A 20,558-nucleotide genomic window follows, 5' to 3' on the forward strand; every position below is an offset into this window, starting at 1 on the left:
TGCCGGGCTCATTTTTAAAAAGATTTTCGCGGGCCGCGGCCGGGTGCAGGCAGCTCCTCCTTAAGGGAAGGAGGAGGCCTGCACTTCCCGAACCTGCCGCACCGCAGCGGGCGCCGCAGCGCCGGAATAGCGCCGAAATTCTGCGCGTTGCGCCAGTTTTCAGGCGCAAACAGCTCTCAGCAGCGCCGGCAGCCGTTTGGGCGCAGAACTATTGAATTTTGGGCCCGACCAGCGCGACTTAGCTCCGGCACTAACTTCCGGCGCTAAAGCCCTGGCTGCGCCAAAACTCAATTTCTAGGCCATAGACTTTTGATATATTTTGAAGCTAAGAGGAGCGGGAAAATATATGTCATCACACAAATGAATTCAGTTCTTCTTTCAAACAATGTGTGAGCTATTAATGTCACTGGTAATAAAACCGGATATTAAAACCAAAGATCAGTATTGCTGAGCACAAAATAGTACTAAAAACTGGAAATTCCTCCAAACACTTTGGCCTAGAAATTCACTAGCCTTAGCGCCGCTTTTGAGGCGCTAGAGGGACTAGCGCCAGAGTTATGGCCAGTTGAAAAATTCCCTGGGGCCCTAAAGCGGCGTTGCACCGGTAGCGCTGCGCCGGCACCGATGACGTCATCGGTGTGCGCAGCGTCCCGGTTGCCATGCCGACGGGCCCCAGCGCTGAAATTCAGTTGCGGCCGCCTCGCCCGTGGCAGCCGCAACTAAGACTCTGGCAACAGAGTCCAACATGTGTTTGCGCCGGCGCATTAAAGGCCCCGCGGCGGCCGGCCGCTTTCCCGCCGGCCGCCTGCCCGCAGCTCCCTCCCCGGACTTCTCTCTCCCCCGCCCCCCCCCCCCCCCCCCGGAACAGATGCAAGCCCGGCACTTGTCCGAGGTGCCGGGCTCATTTTTAAACAGATTTGCGCGGGCCGCGGCCGGGTGCAGGCAGCTCCTCCTTAACGGAAGGAGGAGGCCTGCACTTCCCCAGCCTGCCGCACCGCATCGGGTGCCGCAGCGCCGGAATTGCGGCGCTAAACGGCAGTTAGCGCCCTTTTCCAGGCGCTAAGACCCTTCAGTAGCGCCGGCAGCCGTTTGGGCGCGGCGCTACTGAATTTTTGGCGCGCGCAGGGGGACTTAGCGCCGGCACTAACTTCCGGCGCTAAAGCCCTGGCTAAGCCAAAACCCAATTTCTAGGCCTTTATCTATTGTACTACTTAATTAAATGAGATTCGTATTTTATGTAACCAGTTATCAAGATTTTGGTGTTTAGTATATTTATAGCTGCAAGCTCCATTGCTTTCTATTCCACTAAACATTTTTTTGTGTTATTTCAATCAAAATCAATGGGTTTCAAATAAAAATACAATCACCACCTTAGTAATTCCACATAACTCTCACAGCACACTTTCCCTGTCTGTAAAAATTGCACTTATAAGGCACATCTGCGTCTCGGGTCAATTCTGTATTGTAAAATTAGAGGATGTTATATCTGTAAAATTGTAGTATATTTAACAACTATTTCTATTGAAAATACAAATAAGTGAGATTGCGCTTAAGCAAAGACGAAAGCTGTAAAAATGTTTTTTTTTTATATACAGTGAATGGTCCTGTGACCGCAGTCTCAGAGCCATAATGAATGTTAGCAATGTCCTGTAGCTACAGTGTGAGTCAGCCTCAGTAACATTTGGCAGCACCTCTGCTGGACTGAGAAATACATATTGAAAGCATTGAAAGTTCTGAGAACTTTCATTGCATAATTAGGATGCCACTCAAGGATCCACCCAGACTTAACAAATTCACATTCTTTGCTCAGGGCCATTCACAGTATAAAAGTGCCCCTGTGTGACATGCTCTTATAAAGGAGTTTGCATTTCTAGAAAAAAGGGTTATTCATACATATAGGGATAGATTGTACTAAAGTTCAACAATACCTACTTGAGTCCTGTATGCTCAAATAGGGGAGTTAATTTACTGGAAACGTGGTAAAAGGAGTTGATCTCAGGTGGTTGGTAGAGCGTCTCACTCTCTCCGTCAATCTTCACCACGTCTTCACCAGCGGCTGTTTCAGGAACTTTGAAGGACTTCAGGCTGCAAGCAGAAAGGTAAGTACATTTCTAAATGGCACACAGCCTACTTCATTTAACAGCTATTCTGATGAGTAAGTGTTTTTTTTTTGCCCCAGTGAGAAAGATTCCTGGCAAGATTGAACTAGTCCTTTTATAAGCATGTCACTTCTTCCGTTTCAATGTGCACGACCAGAATTGCCAGTGATGTCTGTTAATGAAGGTTTGGTTGTGGTTTTAGAGAACTACTGTGCTGCCATCTATTGTTTTTGTCCCCCTTATATTACATTACAGGAAACTTTCGATTTACCGGCACCTAAATAACCGGAAATCTCGGTTAACCGGCAAAATTCAGGAGTAGGTTTTACTTCATATTGTATTTGCCTTCTTCCATCTGTTGCTGTGCAATGGTGTGGCTGCAGCTGTTGCTAAGCTACAGAGACGCTTGGAACTTGTGGCCATTGGTCTACAGTTGTTGCTAAGCAACAGGGTTTGTTGCTTTATACGGAGCTGTCAGCTCTCCCTATCTTTTACTATAGCGTTCGGTTATCCAGAATTTTTGATGAACCGGCACCACGTCGGTCCCGTCCGTGCCGGATAAAAAAAAGTTTCCTGTATATAGAATTAAATTGCATAGAATTTACAGCACAGAAACAGGCGATTCGGTCCAACTGGTCTATGTGGGTGTTTATACTCCACACGAGCCTCCTCCCACTCTAATTACCTCTGCCTACCCTGCCCCCTCGATTCCCTTCTCCCTCGTGTATGCATCAAGCTTCACCTTAATGTGTCACTGTTGTTTGCTTCAACCACTCCTTGTGGCAGCGAGTTCTACATTATGTGAGGTTTAGAAGAAATTTATCCTCATCTATGAAGTGAAACAAGAAATTCTTGGTAATAGCCCCTGATAGAATCAGTTCCTTTTGATCTGGCAAACTGATCTATATTTTTAATAATAGCCAAACAACATTATACTGTGCCCTGCTTGGTCTTGAGGTGTCCAGGAAACTTTGTGCTATCCGGCACCGAGCTGTTGCCGTTCCCTCAAAACTGCCGGACAAACCAGCGTTAATGTTGAAGCATACGGAGCTTCCGTATCTGGCAACAAACACTGCTGCTTAGCAACAGCTTCTAAACAGTCGGCCCGTACCTTGGAAGCGTCTCTGTCGCTTAGCAACAGCTTCAGAGAGACTTTGCAGAGCCTGACTGTTGGAAAAAAAGCCACGAGAAGAAAAAAAATCTAACAAAACGGCTCCTGATTTTTGCCGGTGGCTCGAGCTTGCCGAACATTTAGCCTCCGGATAACACAAAGTTTCCTGTATTACAAAATGTGTTCAATCTAATTGAAAATGGCAGTAAATCCAGAGATACTTGAACTGAAAATCTGCCAAGATATCCAGACAAGGAGGATGTGTGTGGAGAGGGAAGATGGAGAAACGGACTATATATTTCCACATTTCCTCATATTACATAATAATAATCTTATCAGACTTAAATGACAACCCTTCCAAAACCTCAGTTTATATATATATTTTTTTAAAGCCATAACTTGTGTTGTAATATGTGCCAGCCATTTGACACTGAGCATCAGCTCGCTGTCACTCTTTGCATTTTTGTTGATTAATGTTATGACAGCAAAAACTTGAAATATGCATAAGATATGCACCTAAAAAGTACCAGCAGGTCCTGTTGTAACCAAAAATAAAAATCCGCTGTTATGTTCAAGTTTTGCTCAGCTGAAAAATTCTGATTTTCAATAAGAAAAACAAAAAGTGATTTCCTCACATCCCAATTTTTGTCTCGCCATGACAGTGAAGTACAGGAAACTTTCGATTAACCGGCACCTAAATAACCGGAAATGTCGGTTAACCGGCAAAATTCAGGAGTAGGTTCAGGTAACTTCTATTACTTGCTTTCCTCCATGTGTTGCTGTGCAAGGGTGTGGCTGCAGCTGTTGCTAAGCTACAGAGACGCTTGGAACTTGTGGCCATTGTTTTGAAGCGCAACAGGGTTTGTTGCTTTATATGGAGCTCTCAGCTCCCTATCTTTTACTATAGCGTTCGGTTATCCGGAATTTTTGATGAACCGGCACCACGTCGGTCCCGTCCGTGCCGGATAAAAAAAGTTTCCTGTAAAAGCAGAGTTTGCAGTATACCTGCTCCACGTACTACACGTGTGCTGCAATCAAAATTTAGAAGCCAGAAAGTTTTGAAAGTTAAGACACCTTCTTACTGGTACAGGTACAGTAGTACTTGGGCTCCTCACTGATGAGGAGTGGTTTTGTTTTGCATACATACTCTGTGTGCTTCCAGTTGACAACAGCAATGCTCTCGACGCCTTTCGAGAGTTCCCTCACCTGCACTATGTGCCGCTGCTGCATGGACTGGAGAAACTTGGAGAGCTGAGGGGCAAGATTTCCACAGATCACTTCAAAAACTCATGCAAACCAAATAATCGATAATACTAGAAATACAGAGCATTCGACTCAATCCCTGCCCTAAAACACTTGAGCCTGGAACCTGCATTGGAACTGAATATCGGGCGCTGCGTATAACGGGCGCCCGATCCGATACTGCCCGCTTTGCGCCACCGCCCGAAACAAAATTCTAGCCCTGGGTTCTCACCGAGTAGTCCAACTATAATATGATGGTGGTATTCAGGCCTCGTGTTAAGAAGCCAATGTTTCAGAGCAGAGTGTAATTATTGTCAGAGGGTAATTATACTGAATGTTTTGCATCGTTATAAAGTTTCAGCTTCCCAGCAACATAAAAACTGCAGTATGACCGCAGCCAAATCAACATCACTGCACAAGATGCAAGATCACCCAGAAGAGGTACGCTCACACCAGCTGTGATCTAACTGCAGACAATTTGATGTCAACTTTAAAACTGAAGTTAAAAAAAAGGCCAGCCAGTCTACTGGATTACTTTTAAACTTATGTTGGAATAAGAGCTGACACAACATTCACAGAGATCACAAAAATCATTCTGTCTCTACATTACAGATGGCCTTTTGAGAGATAGTGATTGTTATTCATAATATGTAAAAAGAAAATGAATGCTCGCCCACCTAAACAGGTTTTAACGTCAATGCAGTACTCCCTCAGTACTGTATTAAGGTGTCAGCTCAGATTTTGTGCTCAAGTCCCTAGGGTGGGGTCTGAACCCACGACACAGAGGCGAGAGTGTTACCATTGGGCCAAGCTCACATATACACTAAAATTATGACAAATTAGGGGCCATGGAAAATTGTGAAGAATGCAGGAGCCACAAGACAGGTTAGCAGAGTGGGCAAATAAGTGGCCGATGCAGTTTAAACTAGAGGAATGTGAAGGATGATATTTTTGGAAAAAGAACAGTGAAAGGAAGTAAAAGCTAAACAGCAAGTTGCTTAACAGAATGGAGAGATCTAGAGAAGTGGATACATCGCTAAGGATGGGAATGCAGCTAAGAAAGGTGATTAAAAAGGGCAAATGAGATTCTGGGTTTTATATACACACAAGAGCAATGAATACAAAAGTAAGGAAGTGACATTGAATTTGCACAAGATGTTGGTTAGCTCAGTTTGAGTAGATTGCAGCTCTGGGTGCTCTTCATATGAAGAATAGGAGAACCATGGAAAGGCTACAGAAAGGATTCAGTGGTATGAAACCTGGAATTAGAGATTATGGCCTAGAAATTGGGTTGGGGCGCCAAAGTGGTGCAAAAGTCGCCTGAGCGCAGGATTTAGCGCAGCAATCGGAGTGATACCGATCGCCAGAAATTCAGTTTCAGTGCCCCTCGAGGGAGACGGGGCGATGCTCGAGGCGCTCCGCGTCCCTCTTAGGGCACTGAAACTGATTATCGCAGCGCAACGTGCCGCAGCGCCACATGCTGCGGCACGGCACGCTGCGGTACTGCAGGTCTTCCTCCCACTGTTAAGGGGGAGGTGCCTGCAACAGCGCGATCCCCGCTCGCGAGTGCCGGCAAATGAGCCCGGCACCAAGGAGAAGTGCCGGGCTCTCGGGAAACAGCCGGCAATGCCGCGGGGGGGGGGGGGGGGGGGTGGGTTAGGAGGCCGGGGACGGAGGTGCTGGCAGGCGGCCGCTTTCCTCCACCTTAACTTGCGCCGCTGCCGGCACAGTAAGGCCCCGTGAACCGGGCGCAGGTAGCGAGCGGCGCAACGGCGGCGTTCGCTACCAAATATCGTGGGCGGGGCACGAATGGGGCGCTGCGCACACCGATGACGTCATCGGTGGCAGCACAGCGCAAATGCCTAACGCCACCATTAGCGCCCCTACTGAATATCGCGGGAGACGCAGCCAGTGGCGCTACAGCCACTGACTGCCTCTTTAGGCGCTAACAGGTGGCGCTACTCACCCAATTTCTCCCCCTATATTTATGAAAAAGGCTTGAAAAATTGAATCTTTCTACACTGAAACAGAGAAGGGTAAAGGAGCATCTAATAGTAGTTTTCAAAATTATGAAAGCTTTTGAGAGGATAACTAGTGAAGGATTGTTTCCAATGGTTGGCAAAGGGCATAAATTCAGAGTTTTATTCAAAGAATGAGAGGAGTTAAAAGATTTTAGAAGTTAATAAGAGGGTTATTAGAATATGGAATATAAATGTTAATTGAGGTAGCGGTTATACCATTTAAAAGAAAAGTGGGTAAGTATTTAGAAAGAAATATTGAAGGATATGGGACAACACAAGGCAATGTGATTCGAGTAGACGGGTCCCGTTGAACAGATACCCACCGGCACAGGTGCAATGGACCAAATGGCCTCCTTTCGTGGGGTAATTTCTATGATTCTATGAAGCATTTGTAACATTTCCCATTTGGAGTTGATGTATGAAACAACTCTGTGCATTAACCTACCTTCTTATAGCTTGATTTTTTGATGTCTAATTGTCTGCCTTCAGGGCTATGCAAGAAGAAAACAGAGCACAAAAAAAATAATTCCGCATAAAGATATGGTTTGGGATTTTAGTGAATAACATAGTCATGGACAAACATGGGCTTCTCATAAGCCAATGGGGCCCCATTTTTTAAACGGAAAAAAAATTTGACAAAAAGTATCTTTTATCGGGAAAATTATTCTGTACTGTGCACACACATTTGATACTTCCGCGAGCTATATTCCTGGAATGACTATTTTCTATCATAGCTCAAGTTTATAAGTGGGCACTTAGCCTGGTCATGAGGCAAGGGTTTCAGTAATTTTTTTCTTTAACATGTTGGAGGGGAGTTCAGTCCCAATATGGATATGAATCAACTTAGAAATGAAGGCAGTCTTACTCATTTCTCAAAAATGAGTACCAGAATATGGATGTCTAATTTCTCGCTGGGTTTCTCTCTTCCTAGTCTATTAACACTAGCAGAAGCATCCAGGAGTACAGTAATAATGAGGCAAGATCTCCATTCCTATCATTTTTTTCTTCGACCCATCGCCCAAAATTGCTAATTAAATTGGGTCCTCAGTTAAAGAAAAATTGGCTAGTTATAAAGCAATAGCTAATCTGAGTCTTTGTAAATAAGTCCTTCACTAATCCGCAAAAGATGTGGAGTAGCAGCTTCAATAGAAGTACAGTACCACCTCACCTCCCAAAAAGATGTTTAGCAATGAACAAGCATCCTATTGCAATTGAATACTACACTTACCAACAGGGATACATGTGAATCTTGAGGAAGGTGCTGGTAAGCAGTGGCAGGTCTGCTTTCTTCACCTTAAATTTCAAAGCGTGAAGGAAACACTGTAGAAGAAGCTCATCCATCTGCTCTGTAAAAAATAGGAGGGAGAAAATAAAGCTATTTTTGCTGACAGAAAATACAACTGTTCATTACAGGACCCACCTGGATACTGATCTGCTACTAAATTGACCTGACAGGTCAGTTAACTGCAAGTGCCACCAGCTGCCGAGGTTCAGAGAGGAATTAAACTGAATGCACAAAACGTCAATAGGCAATGTGCTCAGTGTTTAATGGGTACATTACTACAGAAGCCATTTTAGCTTCTATTACTTGCAGCAACCTTCTGTCCATTAAGCTTTAGAACATCTTAAGATTTTTTTTTTTTTAATGGTATTTTATTCTGTCGATTTACTTATTTTAACCATTTATAATACTGAAATTCTTTTTCAAGCTTTCAAATTTACTTGCGACTTACAACAAAACTTCTTATAGGTTGATTTTCTGAGCCAAATGCTGCAGTACAATCTACTCACGTCAATGTTGTTTAATTCACATTACCTCATCAATCTTTTTAATTCCTACTTTTCTGTGTTGTTTGCTTAATTCAAATTATTGGATAAATCAGACTTTTTTTGCATTAAATAGTGAGTAAATTGTAAGTAGGCTGTAATCATTAAAGTATTAACGCTTTAACTGCCTTTGCAGCTTGTAAAAGATATGTTTCTTTTCACAATATAAAACATTTTGAAAGGTTAGGATGCAAAGCTACATTGTGACCACTGCAAAGTTTGTTTTACTGGAACAAAAGGATTTCTTTGAAAATGACCAACTGTGTACCTTTCATTATGGACCAGAAACGCAGAGAGGAGCCGCTGACCTTTTAAATAAATGCAACCGCCGTAAAGGAAAATTGGCCTCGGAGTTCAGTTTACGGTTATTCTCATTCAGAGTTGGTTAACAAAATTATTTGATAGTTTTTTTTTTTAATCATTACTTTCCTACTTCACTGTGCTGTTATCATTGCTTAATTAAAATGATTCGATATTTACAAAAAAATTCACTGAAAGAATTAGTACGTCAAATTCTGGTTACATGGGATTCCGGGGTTTTTAATTGGTATTTGAGGCATCAGATTCCGCACTTCCATCTACTTAAAACCCTAAACCAGGTATAGTTTCCCCATCATGGCTTCTTCTAGAATGTGACAGCAGTGTTTGGTGAAGCCATCCCTGGGTAATTGTATTTTTTATCTTAAGCCCTTCGTACCCTGTATGGTCTTGGTTTCTGCAGTGTCCTGGTGATCCCCAGTGTCTTCTATCATTTCTTTCTGGTCAACAATCTCTAAGGCATGAGCCTCACTGTCATTGACTTGACCTGTTGCTGAGGATACAGGCTCTGATTCAGTTTCCACATTCAAACAAAGATTGTCTATGTCTGGTAGATCACTCTCTGTACTGTCCAGCACTGCAGTCACATTCTCATTACTAACTGCATCAATGATCACTTCTTCCTCCTTCTCTTCTCCTTCCTCTTCTTCTTCTTCCTCATCCTGCTCCATCTGATCTCCAATTTCCCCAGGGTCACAGTGCTTGTGAGCAATCACAGGTGGGTTAGTCTTTTCTCCAAATGCCCTTAAAAAGAACAAATAATTTAATTGATTAAATAAAAGCATTTTCTCTCTCTTCCTCTTTCAAATGGCACCCTCTCCTCCAGTTAAATGGAAAGTAGACATCAGAGATCCAAAATTGGTTCAGTGGCAGGAAGCAAGGGGTAATGGTCGATGTGTGTTTTTGTGACTGAAAGGCTGTTTCATGTGGGGTTCTGCAGGGCTCAGTACTAGGCCCCTCGCATTTTGTGGTATATATCAATGATTTCAACCTTAATGTAGAGGGGCATGATTAAGAAGTTTGCAGATGATTCAAAAATCGGCCGTGTGGTTGATAGTGAGGAAGAAAACTGTAGACGGCAGGAAGATATCAATGGACTGGTCAGGTGGGCAGAAAAGTGGCAAATGGAATTTAATCGGAGAAGTGTGAGGTAATGCATTTGGGGAGGGATAACAAGGCAAGGGAATATACAATAAATGGTAGGATACTGAGAAGTGTAGAGGAACAGAGGGACCTTGGAGTGCGTGTCCACAGATCCTTGAAGGTAGCAGGACAGGTAGATAAGGTGGTTAAGAAGTCATACGGGATACCATCCTTCATTAGCCGAGGCACAGAATATAAGAGCAGGGGGGTTATACTTGAACTGTATAAAACACTAGGTTAGACCACAGCTAGAATACTGTGTACAGTTCTGGTCACCACATTACAGGAAAGATGTGATTGCACTAGAGAGGGTACAGAGCAGATTTATGAGGATGTTGCCAGGACTGGAGAATTTTAGCTATTAGGAAAGATTGGATAGGCTGGGGTTATTTTCTTTGGAACAGAGGAGGCTGAGGGGAGACTTAATTGAGGAGTATAAAATTATGAGGGGCCTAAATAGAGTGGATAAGAAGGACCTATTTCCCTTAGCAGAAGGGTCAATAACCAGGGGGCATAGATTTAAAGTAACTGGTAGGAGTAGAGGGGAGTTAAGAAAAAACAAAATTCACCCAGAGGGTGGTGGGGGTCTGGAACTCACTGCCTGAAAGGGTGGTAGAGGCAGAAACCCTCATCACATTTTAAAAGTACTTGGATATGCACTTGAAGTGCCATAACCTACAGGGCTACGGACCAAGAGCTGGAAAGTGGGATTAGGCTGGATAGCATTTTTCGGCTGGCACAGACACGATGGGCCGAATGGCCTCCTTCTGTGCCCTAAATTGCTATGATTCTATCTTGAACCAGCTGCCATGGCATGCCCAAGGGTAAATGGATGGGTTTGAAATTTGATTCTCTCTCCCTCTCCTCTCTGGGATAGCTGGGGGGAAGCACACCGTTTCCTTCGGCTACTTCACCCAATCAACCCAGTTGAGATCAAGAATTCACTGTGCGAGTCACCTGAACATGGATCTTATATATTAGACATGGACAGTAACATAGACAGTACAGTTAGTGGGGAAAAAAGGCAAATATCAAATCTATAAGAACCCAAACTGATGATCACATTAGAAAGAAAGAACATGGAGTGGAGCTTGGTAACTGAATTCAGCAGTGGATCTCCCATAGTGTTACTGGTGACAAGTTGGAGGATGCACTATTTTATAACATAAGCAGTTTAAACTCCCACAACAATCCATCCCTGTCGATGCAGAGTCAGAGATAGCCTCTGCAAGAGTTTCTCTCCTGGTCTCTACCCTCCACTTGCACCTAGATCATTGCTACCTATTCCATTACTTCATTCCCACCATCTCCGCCTTCCTTGCTCCGATTTGTTCTTGCTTTTCCTTTTTCTCGCTCCTGTTTGCTTATACCACACTTTTGCACCCTCCCCCCATTGTTCACGTCCGCTTTCACTGCGATGACTTGTTTCAGCTTACCTTTCACAAATAGGCATATGTCTCTGCCCACAGCTGTACTGTGCAGCATGCATAGGAACAGGAGTAGGCCATTCATCCCCTCGAGCCTGTTTCACCATTCAATTTGATCATTGTTGATCTTTACCTCAACTCCATTTACCCACCTTTTTTCCATATTTCTTAATACCCTTACTTATCAAAAATCTATCAATCGCAGTCTTGAAAATTTCAATTGACTCAGCATTTACAACCCTTGGGGAACAAGGTCCAGATTTTTACTATCCTTTGTTAATTAGATTTTTTTTTTTAATTACAGAGCAGATAATAAATGCAAGTCAGGACAAATATAAAAACTATAGGAAAGCTACAAAAAAGGTTAGAAAGCCAAGAGCTACTAGGTTAGAAAATGAACAAAACTTATAAAGGACAATCAAAAGGCTTTCTATAGGTATAATAATAATAATGATAAAAGGCTTGTGAAAATAGGGGGTACTGCCAGCAGCCTCTCGAATTAAGCCTGTGGAAATTCACTTTGTTTTAAAATACAACCCCCAAAACGTAACTCAATCCTAAAACCCTCTCTGTGAGGGGAAGAAAAGATCAAAAATACCAGGCAATACCTTTCATCAGAACTGAAGACTAAAAGACAAATTATTTATATGGTACTTATAGTAGATAAAATCCAGTACTAATTTAATTATTAGCATGTATAAAAGAACAATGGTATGGACTACAAAACCATATACATAAAATAAGTGGGTACTATAATCCCTTAAAGCTATACGACTGGATTTACTTGTTCTTGAATTCAACAGAAATCAACCCCAGCAAATTGTGCAAATACGTTCTGTTTTTAAGATTCAGAAAAATAAAAAAAAGTTTGTTGAAGTTAAGTGTTTAGAAATATTTCTGTGCTACTCACACTGCAATCTGCTTGTCAGGTGATAGTTCTATGGCGGGTAAAGGAGAAAAATTATATCCCGAGTACATCACGTATTCAGAGTTAGTGCGACCTCAGCTTCCAAGAGGTTTAGTAACTTGATTTTAATCTTTCAACAAGCCAAGAGTTAAGAGGTTTTGCCGGCACGGCAACTTGTGGTACATCATGTTGCTATACCAATACAATGTACCAGTGGTATGTAATTGAATGTAATGAACAGTAAGTGAGCTAAAGATACAATAACTGATGATTGCAGTTAAAATGCTTCAAATACATTGTCATATTTTGAATCGATTTTTTTGCGCCCACGTAAAATTTACGAATACGAATCAAGTACTCCCCATTCTTACCATAACTGATCCAGATATGTATGGAGGGTGGTGATGCCCTTTCCTTTCATGCCAGCTGCAAGCATCTCTGTTGTTGGCATAGTGACCAAGCCTATTGCCACTGGAGCTCTGCAATACATTGAACAAAAGGGATAACATAAAGAAACACCATTTTTATTTTAAAGATAAATAGGATTGTGTGGATCTTCCTAGCCTCTCAAGTTGCTGCTAAAAACTTGTGCATCTGTTTTTTTTTAAAGTAGTTGTACCGGTGGATCTACCTTGTAGACTCTGGACTGAACTGTTGCGATTTACTTTGCTTTAGGACACTTAATAGCATTGGTAAGAGGTGACCTTCATTCTATTTGTCTGTAGTGACTCCACAGACGTACATCAACTAGCAGCCTTTCATAGAGCAGAAAGAATACCAGGCAAAGAATACAAGGCAAACAAACACAATGGGCCAAATGGCCACCTTTTGTGCTATAACCTTTTAACTTTCTATGATTTTACGTGGGTTGCATAGCACAGACTGCCCTACTGTACTGGCTAAGGAAACAAATGTGTCAAAAGGTTAGACCTCACAAAAGGGATAAAAATTGGACCTCTAAATGTAGTGATGCGAGTACTATACCTGCTTCCAACAAGGTTAATGGCACAAAGATCTCCCTGCAGTACCTCAGGAAGACCAGAAGGTGGCACAACCACTCCAGGCAACATAAGATCTGCAACATCAAAAAATTCATGACACAATGAATCCAAATGTTCAAGTAGCAGATAATTTTTCATTAGAGACCGTTTTGTTGTATTTAATCTACAACTTATAATAATCAATCATATTATGATCAAATGTAGAAAACTTTAATTACACGAGCAATAGAATAATGGATACCAAGGATTCAGGCATGTAGACTGACGTGTAGAGGAAATGGTTATTATAATTTATTTTAAACAATGAAGATTAAAATGTAGCACTTTTTTTTAATGAAGATTATAACTAAAGCAAGACTAAAGCTAAAATGATTACATAACCAGTACACTACAGTATAGGTCTCCAGAGATTATGCTGCGGCTCTATGATGTACTGGTCAGACTTCCAGCGGAACACTGTGCAGTTCTGGTTAACAGATTTCAAAAGGCATGTTCATGCATCGGAGGAGCGAACAGCAACAAGAATGATCCCGAGTACAAAAGGAGATGAACTCAGAGAAGCTTAATCTCGACAGTCTAGTGAGCAAGTTCATGGACAAGCTAGCTAATTTTATATAAAGTTTCAAATGGCATAGGTAAGGTAAACCCAGGATATTAATGTCAGTCCAACCCATTGAACAAGTGGTCGTAAACTTAAATATGATTTGTGAATAGTAGATTTAAAATAGATCTTAGGAAAAAAATTCTTTACTTGAATGATCAATCAGGCAATCAAAGATATTAAGGAGATTCGAGGTACTGTTAGATGCCAGACGGGATCAAATGGTCGAGGGGCTAGCACGCTGTTTGTCTCCTCATGTTCCTATGGCTACAACAACACTGTCCAGTGGTCACAACTTTGGGAACAGGTGTTGGAAATTGAAACAGGTGAATAAAGTCTTAGCCGTCATTCAACCAACAGTTTCTCAATGTTTGTGGCCTTGTGAGAGAAATAACAATTTATAAAACAAATATTTTGAAAATAAATCCTGAAAAAACAGGAACAAAAATACAGAAAGCAAAAGCTTAATTTTTGACTAAACTTTTTGGCAAAAACTAAAACATGGCAGCAAAAGTCTAGACTAAAATCAAGTCTGTACCTAAAATATGAAATAATAAGATACAAAACTGAAATTAAAATTATTTCTAGGACAGAACCACCACAGTATAATCTAACTGGCGAGTTCAGATGATGCCCTAAACCTCAAAAGCAAAGTAGATTTTATAAACATCATCTTGACACATCATTAAATTACAGTCTTGCACACGCTCTCCCTAGCGATTGAATTTGTTTTTTGAAAGTTAGAAATGACAATGTATGCTTCTTCCCACGGGAAGCTGTATTGGATTGTCCTGGGGCTGGAGACTTCACAAGAGATTGTGGGCACTATGGGCAGAACTACAACTTTGATGGGGGCTTAAAACTGGCGATGTTGGATCGGTTGCCCGTTATACGCCCCACCTGATATTCCTTTAGTATTATAGGGCAAGTGCTCTATTATAAAAATGGTACTTTCTTGGTAATCCAATAACATTGCCAAAGGGGTGGCTGATTTAGTTCAGAAGTCCCAGGTTCAGAATCCTGGAGTGGAGGGTGGGGGGAGGCAAGAGGAGAGGGCAGATGATACACAAATCTGCCCATCTCAATGAGTAAGACAGAAAAACAGAAAATGCTGGGAATACTCAGCAGGTCAGGCAGCATCTGTGGAGCGAGAGACAGAGTTAACGGGCTGGATGTTGCCGGCGCTCAGAGGGGGGGTTTGGAGGGGGGTCCGCTGTCAAAATAGAAAAGATTGACAGCGGGTAGGAAACCCGCTATCAACCCACCTCCACACGAGTCTCCCAGGTGTCGGGTCTGTCAGCGCAGAACTGACCCGACACCAAGCAGCGGGGGAGACAATTGAGCTCATTAAATGGCTTGGCAAGAGCCAATTTAATGGTATTTTGAGGCTCCCTTGCAATTTTACGTGCTCCCCCACGGGTTACCCACTGCTCGGGGAACACGCCAGCTCACCCTGGCGTGTGTTGAGTCTGTTCTGATGTTTCTGAAAAGCTGACAGCTGCAGAAGTGGTGTAAAGGATGCCATGTTGCAGATGGTCAGTTTCAGAGCGCAGAAACTGTTGGTTACTGCATTTGTAAGACATAGAGATTTCTTTAGCTTACAAGTGTTTAGAGCCAACTGTATGTCCAGTGCCACCTCATTGGAACAATCTCACCAATGACAGATCACTTCTGTCATCTCGCCTGCAGCTGCCATCTATTGCAGCAACATTGGTGCCCTAGAAACTATCTCACCTTGGTCCTCTGAATCCTTCCACGTTCAGCCCCAACACCAACATCACCAGGCACACCAGCAGCACCAACTACAACACCAACCTTCTTCGCCATCACCTGATGTTGCACAGGACACAGGGCATCAGCCCCTGACAACATTGCTGCCCGGGAGGCCAGCGATGGCATCACCATGGCCAGATTTACTTCACTTGATGCTGAAAACCCTGGCTGCCACATGATGCACCAGGTTGACACCATCCCACACCAGCACCGTGAAGCATCCCTTTAATGTCCAAGCCATTCCATGCGCAATCATCACTATAGTGGGGGGGGGGGGGGTGGGCGGGGAAGTTATGTCTGAACTATCACTGGAACTCAGTAAGACACTTCTCAAGGTGTGCACAGATCTGTCCAATAAGGGGCAGTGTTGAAAATATAGATTTCACTGTATGACAACACATTAACAGAAACTTCACTTGGATATTGGCTAAACCGCTCAAGCGCCCACCCTTGTGTGTTGTTAGTTGGTATGCTAGCAGTAGAATGAGGGGGAGTGTGAGGGGTGGCTAGTGAGATGGGGAAGTGATAATGTAGATAGAGAGAGATGGGTGGAGGTGCAAGGTAAGTTGGTGTGAGTGAGGATGTGCAAGAGAAGGATATGGGGATGTGATGAGTGGCACAGCAGGGTGAGTTTGAGTATGGCTTTGCAGTAATGTTTCGTGATCTACTGAGATCATTGAAAGGTTGGTGCCACTGCAGCCAGGGACTCCTGATGACATCCCTGCTTCTGCCCTCCAGTGCAATGTGCAACCAGGCTGCGTTGGTGCCCTGGGGAGGTTTCTTCCGCCCTTGGATGGGAAGAGAACCTCCCTGCGTGCAGTGACTCCCTCCATAAGCATATGGAGGGAGTCATTGGAGAGCCTGGGTGCAACCGTCCACCTTTGCGCAGTGTTTGTCAGTGTTTGCAGCATCTCAATGCTATCAAACACTGACAGAACAACTGTCAAACTCCATGTGGCCGTGGTCCCTTTAAGGAAACCGGCTGATAACGTGTCATCAAATGACGTTATCAGACCCGCTTCCTGTTAATTAGCCGGGAAGCCCGCAGAGCGGGCTTAACAAGGCCAATCAAGGGAAAATCCCTTTAATGGAGCGGCTGCAGTCGGGAGCGGGACCGGAACCCGGCAAACAGCTCTCCCGCCATGATCCCAACACCGCTGAGAAAATCCAGTCCAATGTTTCAGGTCAATGGCCTTTCGTCAATGAGTATGACGTTACTTCTAGTTCAGTTCATCAGGTGGAGACTTTCCTTTGTATAGTGCAGAGAAAACAAATGGAGTACATGGTTTTTGGAACAAGACCCTGGGATGAGTGGCCCCTTGCTCTTCTGTTTTGAATAACTGCTCTGTGAGGAACACCTAGTAACAGATCTGTGTAGAGAACAGCCAGGAAGAGAAACAGTATTTAAAAGGGGCAATCATCATCAAAAGGATTAATTACAAGTACTGTGATTTCTCACTCAAGTGCATGGTTACATTCAGATTAAATCAAGTGTAAACATCAGCCATACTGACCAAACCCCAACTCACACGAGTGAGCACGAGCGGTTTTGATGGTATAATTTCATCTTTTTTGAGTAAGTGTAATTATATTGCATCATAAATGATGTGATGATGATTCACAATAGGGTGGATAAGACAAAGGAATACGATGCCTTCAGTCAGCACTTGACAGAGTTTGCTCTGCAGAAATGCTGTAGTTGCCAATCTGTAGTGACCACTGGCTCAAAAGGGCAATATTCCTTTATAGCTCGAGGAACAGCACCTCATCTTTCGATTAGGCACTTTACAGCCTTCCGGATTCAACATTGAGTTCAACAATTTCAGACCATAACCTCTGCCCCCATTTTTTCCAGACGGCAGCTGTTGATGATTCTGCCATTCCCATTTAACCTCCTCTAGACCCACCTTTTGTTTCTTTACTTGTATCATTACCATCTCCTTTTGCTTTGTACAATCATACCTTTTGTCATTTAATCTCTCCTGCCTTCCACCCTATCACAGACCTTCCCTTTTGTTCTTACCTCCCTCCCCCCCCTTCCCTGAATCTGCACTTGCTTAAAACCTGTTACATCTCTAACTTTTTCCTGTTCTGACGAAAGGTCATCGACCTGAAATGTTAACTCTGTTTCTGTCTCCACGGATGCTGCCTGACCTGCTGAGTATTTCCAGCATTTTCGGTTTTTATTTCAGATTTCCAGCATCCGCAGTATTTTGCTCTTGTGTTCCTTTAAAGGTGGCATTTCAAACTTTTTGAAAACTAACAACTTGTTGCAATAACCATGACATAGGGACATAGGAACAGGAGGAGGCCATTCAGCCCCTCAAGCCTGTTCCGCCATTCAATGAGATCATGGCTGATCTGCGACCTAACTCCATATAGCCACCTTTGGCCCATATCCTTTAATACCTTTGGTTAACAAAAAGCTATCACAAAAGCTATGACAAAAAAATTTACCCAGAAAAGCTCCTTGGATACTTTTTTTTTCCCATTGTAACTTTGACTTGTGTAGTGTTCAGAAACAAAAGCCTTTTTATGAGCTGTTTTATTTATCATTCTATTCCTGTCTGCAATACTCTCTACTGTTGCAATGGCTCCACCGATCAACATGTTTCAACTGATTTTTGCATCAAAGCAAATCAAGGCAGTGAAAGAGAAGGCCCCCCTCCCCTCCAATAGGAGGCCACTTCACATGCTGCTCCGCTGTGAAGGCACACGTGCGATCCCTATTTTATAGACCTCTGTAGGTCAGCATTATTGGAGGTGGGACTGCTCCCCCTTCATGTCGAGTAACGCAAAGGCCATCTATACGAGTGCCCGCAAGAACCATGGGTGCACCAGGATGTCACAGTGTGCAGTTTCCTTTATCTGGGGGTGGGCGGAGGGTCATTTTTCAGACAAAACACTACCCTGGAGGAGATTCAAGAACTCGGTTCTCTTAATCGTAAAACTGGTGGTTGCCAAGCAAAAGCTGCTGTGAATTTACATTTCAGTTGAGCCACAGTTCTTTCCAGGTTTTCATTTGAAAACTCAAACAATGCCACTAGTTTATTGGGAGAAGAACACTGACAGCGCAAGGATTCTTGGCTTTGATGCTGAATGTCTCTTGAATTTGGAAGACTGTAACACAAGTTAAAAAAAAAAAATCAGGCTGCGATATTAAGGGCAAGGAATGCAATAATAGGCTTTGCTCTGAATAAACACTTATTACAGTTAATACAAGGCCACTTTAACAACTACAGAGATACAAGAATGCAACTAAATGAGTAGGTTTTTTCATATATATCAACTGAAACATGTGGACAGCGTCAAATATGCTGTAAGCAGATAATCTCTGCACCAACATATAAATAGGGGTAGTGACAGCAACCTCACATACATCTACCAGTGTCCTTAAAATCCCACAATGTAACCAAGTAAATAGAAGTTAATAGAAACTCAAAACATATGAAAGGTCCTTTCTTCCTCAAAATACAAAAGGGCTGTTGCACCTTCTATGAAGTTGGCATTTTTTTCCTTTTTATCCCTAAAATGATATCCCAAAAGGAACATCTGATAAATATAGAAGTCATTAAGGAATTGTGAGGACTACCCCATGGATGAACACTAAGGGCTCGAATTTCCAAGCCCCGTGGAGGCGGGAGTGGTGGGAAAATTGCAGAATCGGGGGGCAGGAACCCATCCCGCCCCCAAGCCAATGTCCCAGGAGGCAGGTATCCGACCTGTGCTGGGAGCCGCCTCCCCGAGGCGGGAAGGGGATTAGTGCCAATTAACTGCCTGTTAACAGGTAGTTAACAGGCAGTTTTTTGCCTAATCTCTATTTTTAGCCCTGAAGTGTGGGCTTCCCGACGGCTCCGAACCACGCCAAGTTAGCGAGGCGGACCGTCGGTCTGAAGGGGTTGGAGGGGTCGAGATGTCCGTTGTGCAGGTGAGTGATGGGTGCATGTGTGCAGAGGTAAGTGTAAAGTGTTTTAATAAGTTTACTTACCTTTACTTTCTCCTGCAGGCTTCCTTCCTTCAGTTCTCGGGAGTCCCTCAGTTCACCGGCACAGAAAGCAGAATGGCCGCTGAACTGTCAAAAGCTGCAGCCTCTGCTTTCTGGTCTGGAGAGATCTCTAACTGAGTCTGAGTAGAAGGACTCAAGTTAGAAGACAGATTGTCAGTGTTTGACAGCTTCACAGAGCTGTCAAACGCTGATTTTTCATCTGTCAAAAGCTCTTGACAGATGAAATGTCAATCACCGACGTCACCAGTAACCAGCGTCCCTTAATTGGCCTACTGAGCCCGCTGGGCGGGCTTAACAAGGTCAATCAAGGGGAAGATAGCGTGGGTTGGCCACAAGTCGATGGAGGCGGGACTACAACCCAAAAAGTGGGAGTCCCGCCTCCATCACATCCCCATTGACAAAATCCAGCCCTAAGTAAATAATCAATCAGTCACAGATGAATCAATGGGAGAAAAAAAATAGAAGATAACTTACAAAAGAGACAAATGTGTTCTGGAATGGCAGTGATTTGGAAGATCTTGAGCATGAAGTGGAATTCAGGCTATTGAAATACTTCCTTAACTTTTACTGTTCCGTTCCCACCTCAAGTTTTACTTAATGCCCACACTCAAGTAACTATAGTAACAAAAAAGTTTTCTTCTACAAAATGTGAACTATTATAGAGGCTGAAATTACTTTAAATCTGCCCCTTTACAACATGTTTTGGTGCCTCTAGGTTTCAGATGCCTCACCTGCTCCTCCAACGAGTTTCAGTAGTACAGCACGCCATGTTGTGAATGCAGCCAGCAGATCTGGATAAGACCACAGGGTATACACTGCCCAATAAAAACACACAGGTCAAACTACTGAACCAAAAACGACGTCAGAGGGGTAATTCTGGCTTTGGCCGATAGTGTAAAACGGGCGATATCGGAACAGCCGCCCGTTATACATCTCTCTCCATTTTCATCGAAGTCACTGGAAATTAAAATGGGGAGGGATGTATAACGGGCGGCTGATCCGCTAGCGCCTGTCTTACATGAGCCCCCAAAGTCAAAATGGCCCCCATTGTATTCATTAGCTGCAACAGACGAACGGGAACA

At 43.4% G+C, this 20,558-nt stretch overlaps 1 protein-coding gene across 4 annotated transcripts in view; it reads right to left on the reverse strand.

Annotated features, from left to right (window-relative positions):
- Positions 1-20,558, reverse strand: part of eif2d (eukaryotic translation initiation factor 2D) — a 41,795-nt gene that overhangs the window by 13,006 nt on the left and 8,231 nt on the right. For 3 of the 4 annotated variants that reach the window (XR_015081691.1, XM_086011244.1, XM_086011243.1), the window contains exons 3-10: positions 20,208-20,291; positions 13,080-13,170; positions 12,467-12,574; positions 8,998-9,362; positions 7,702-7,819; positions 6,919-6,964; positions 4,358-4,461; positions 1,933-2,085 (exon numbers count right to left, since the gene is read on the reverse strand). Coding sequence is in view for 3 of the 4 variants with exons in the window: in XM_086011244.1 (XP_085867370.1) it covers positions 1,933-2,085; positions 4,358-4,461; positions 6,919-6,964; positions 7,702-7,819; positions 8,998-9,362; positions 12,467-12,574; positions 13,080-13,170; positions 20,208-20,291 (1,069 nt within the window). In the remaining variant the exon portion in view is untranslated. The remainder of the gene's footprint in view (positions 1-1,932; positions 2,086-4,357; positions 4,462-6,918; positions 6,965-7,701; positions 7,820-8,997; positions 9,363-12,466; positions 12,575-13,079; positions 13,171-20,207; positions 20,292-20,558) is intronic. The other variant, XM_086011245.1, reaches the window with a different exon arrangement.

The sequence above is a fragment of the Somniosus microcephalus genome, chromosome 18 (genome assembly GCF_052327205.1).
Source record: "Somniosus microcephalus isolate GS21.2 chromosome 18, FLI_Smic_1.0, whole genome shotgun sequence".
Classification (NCBI taxonomy): Eukaryota; Metazoa; Chordata; class Chondrichthyes; order Squaliformes; family Somniosidae; genus Somniosus; species Somniosus microcephalus.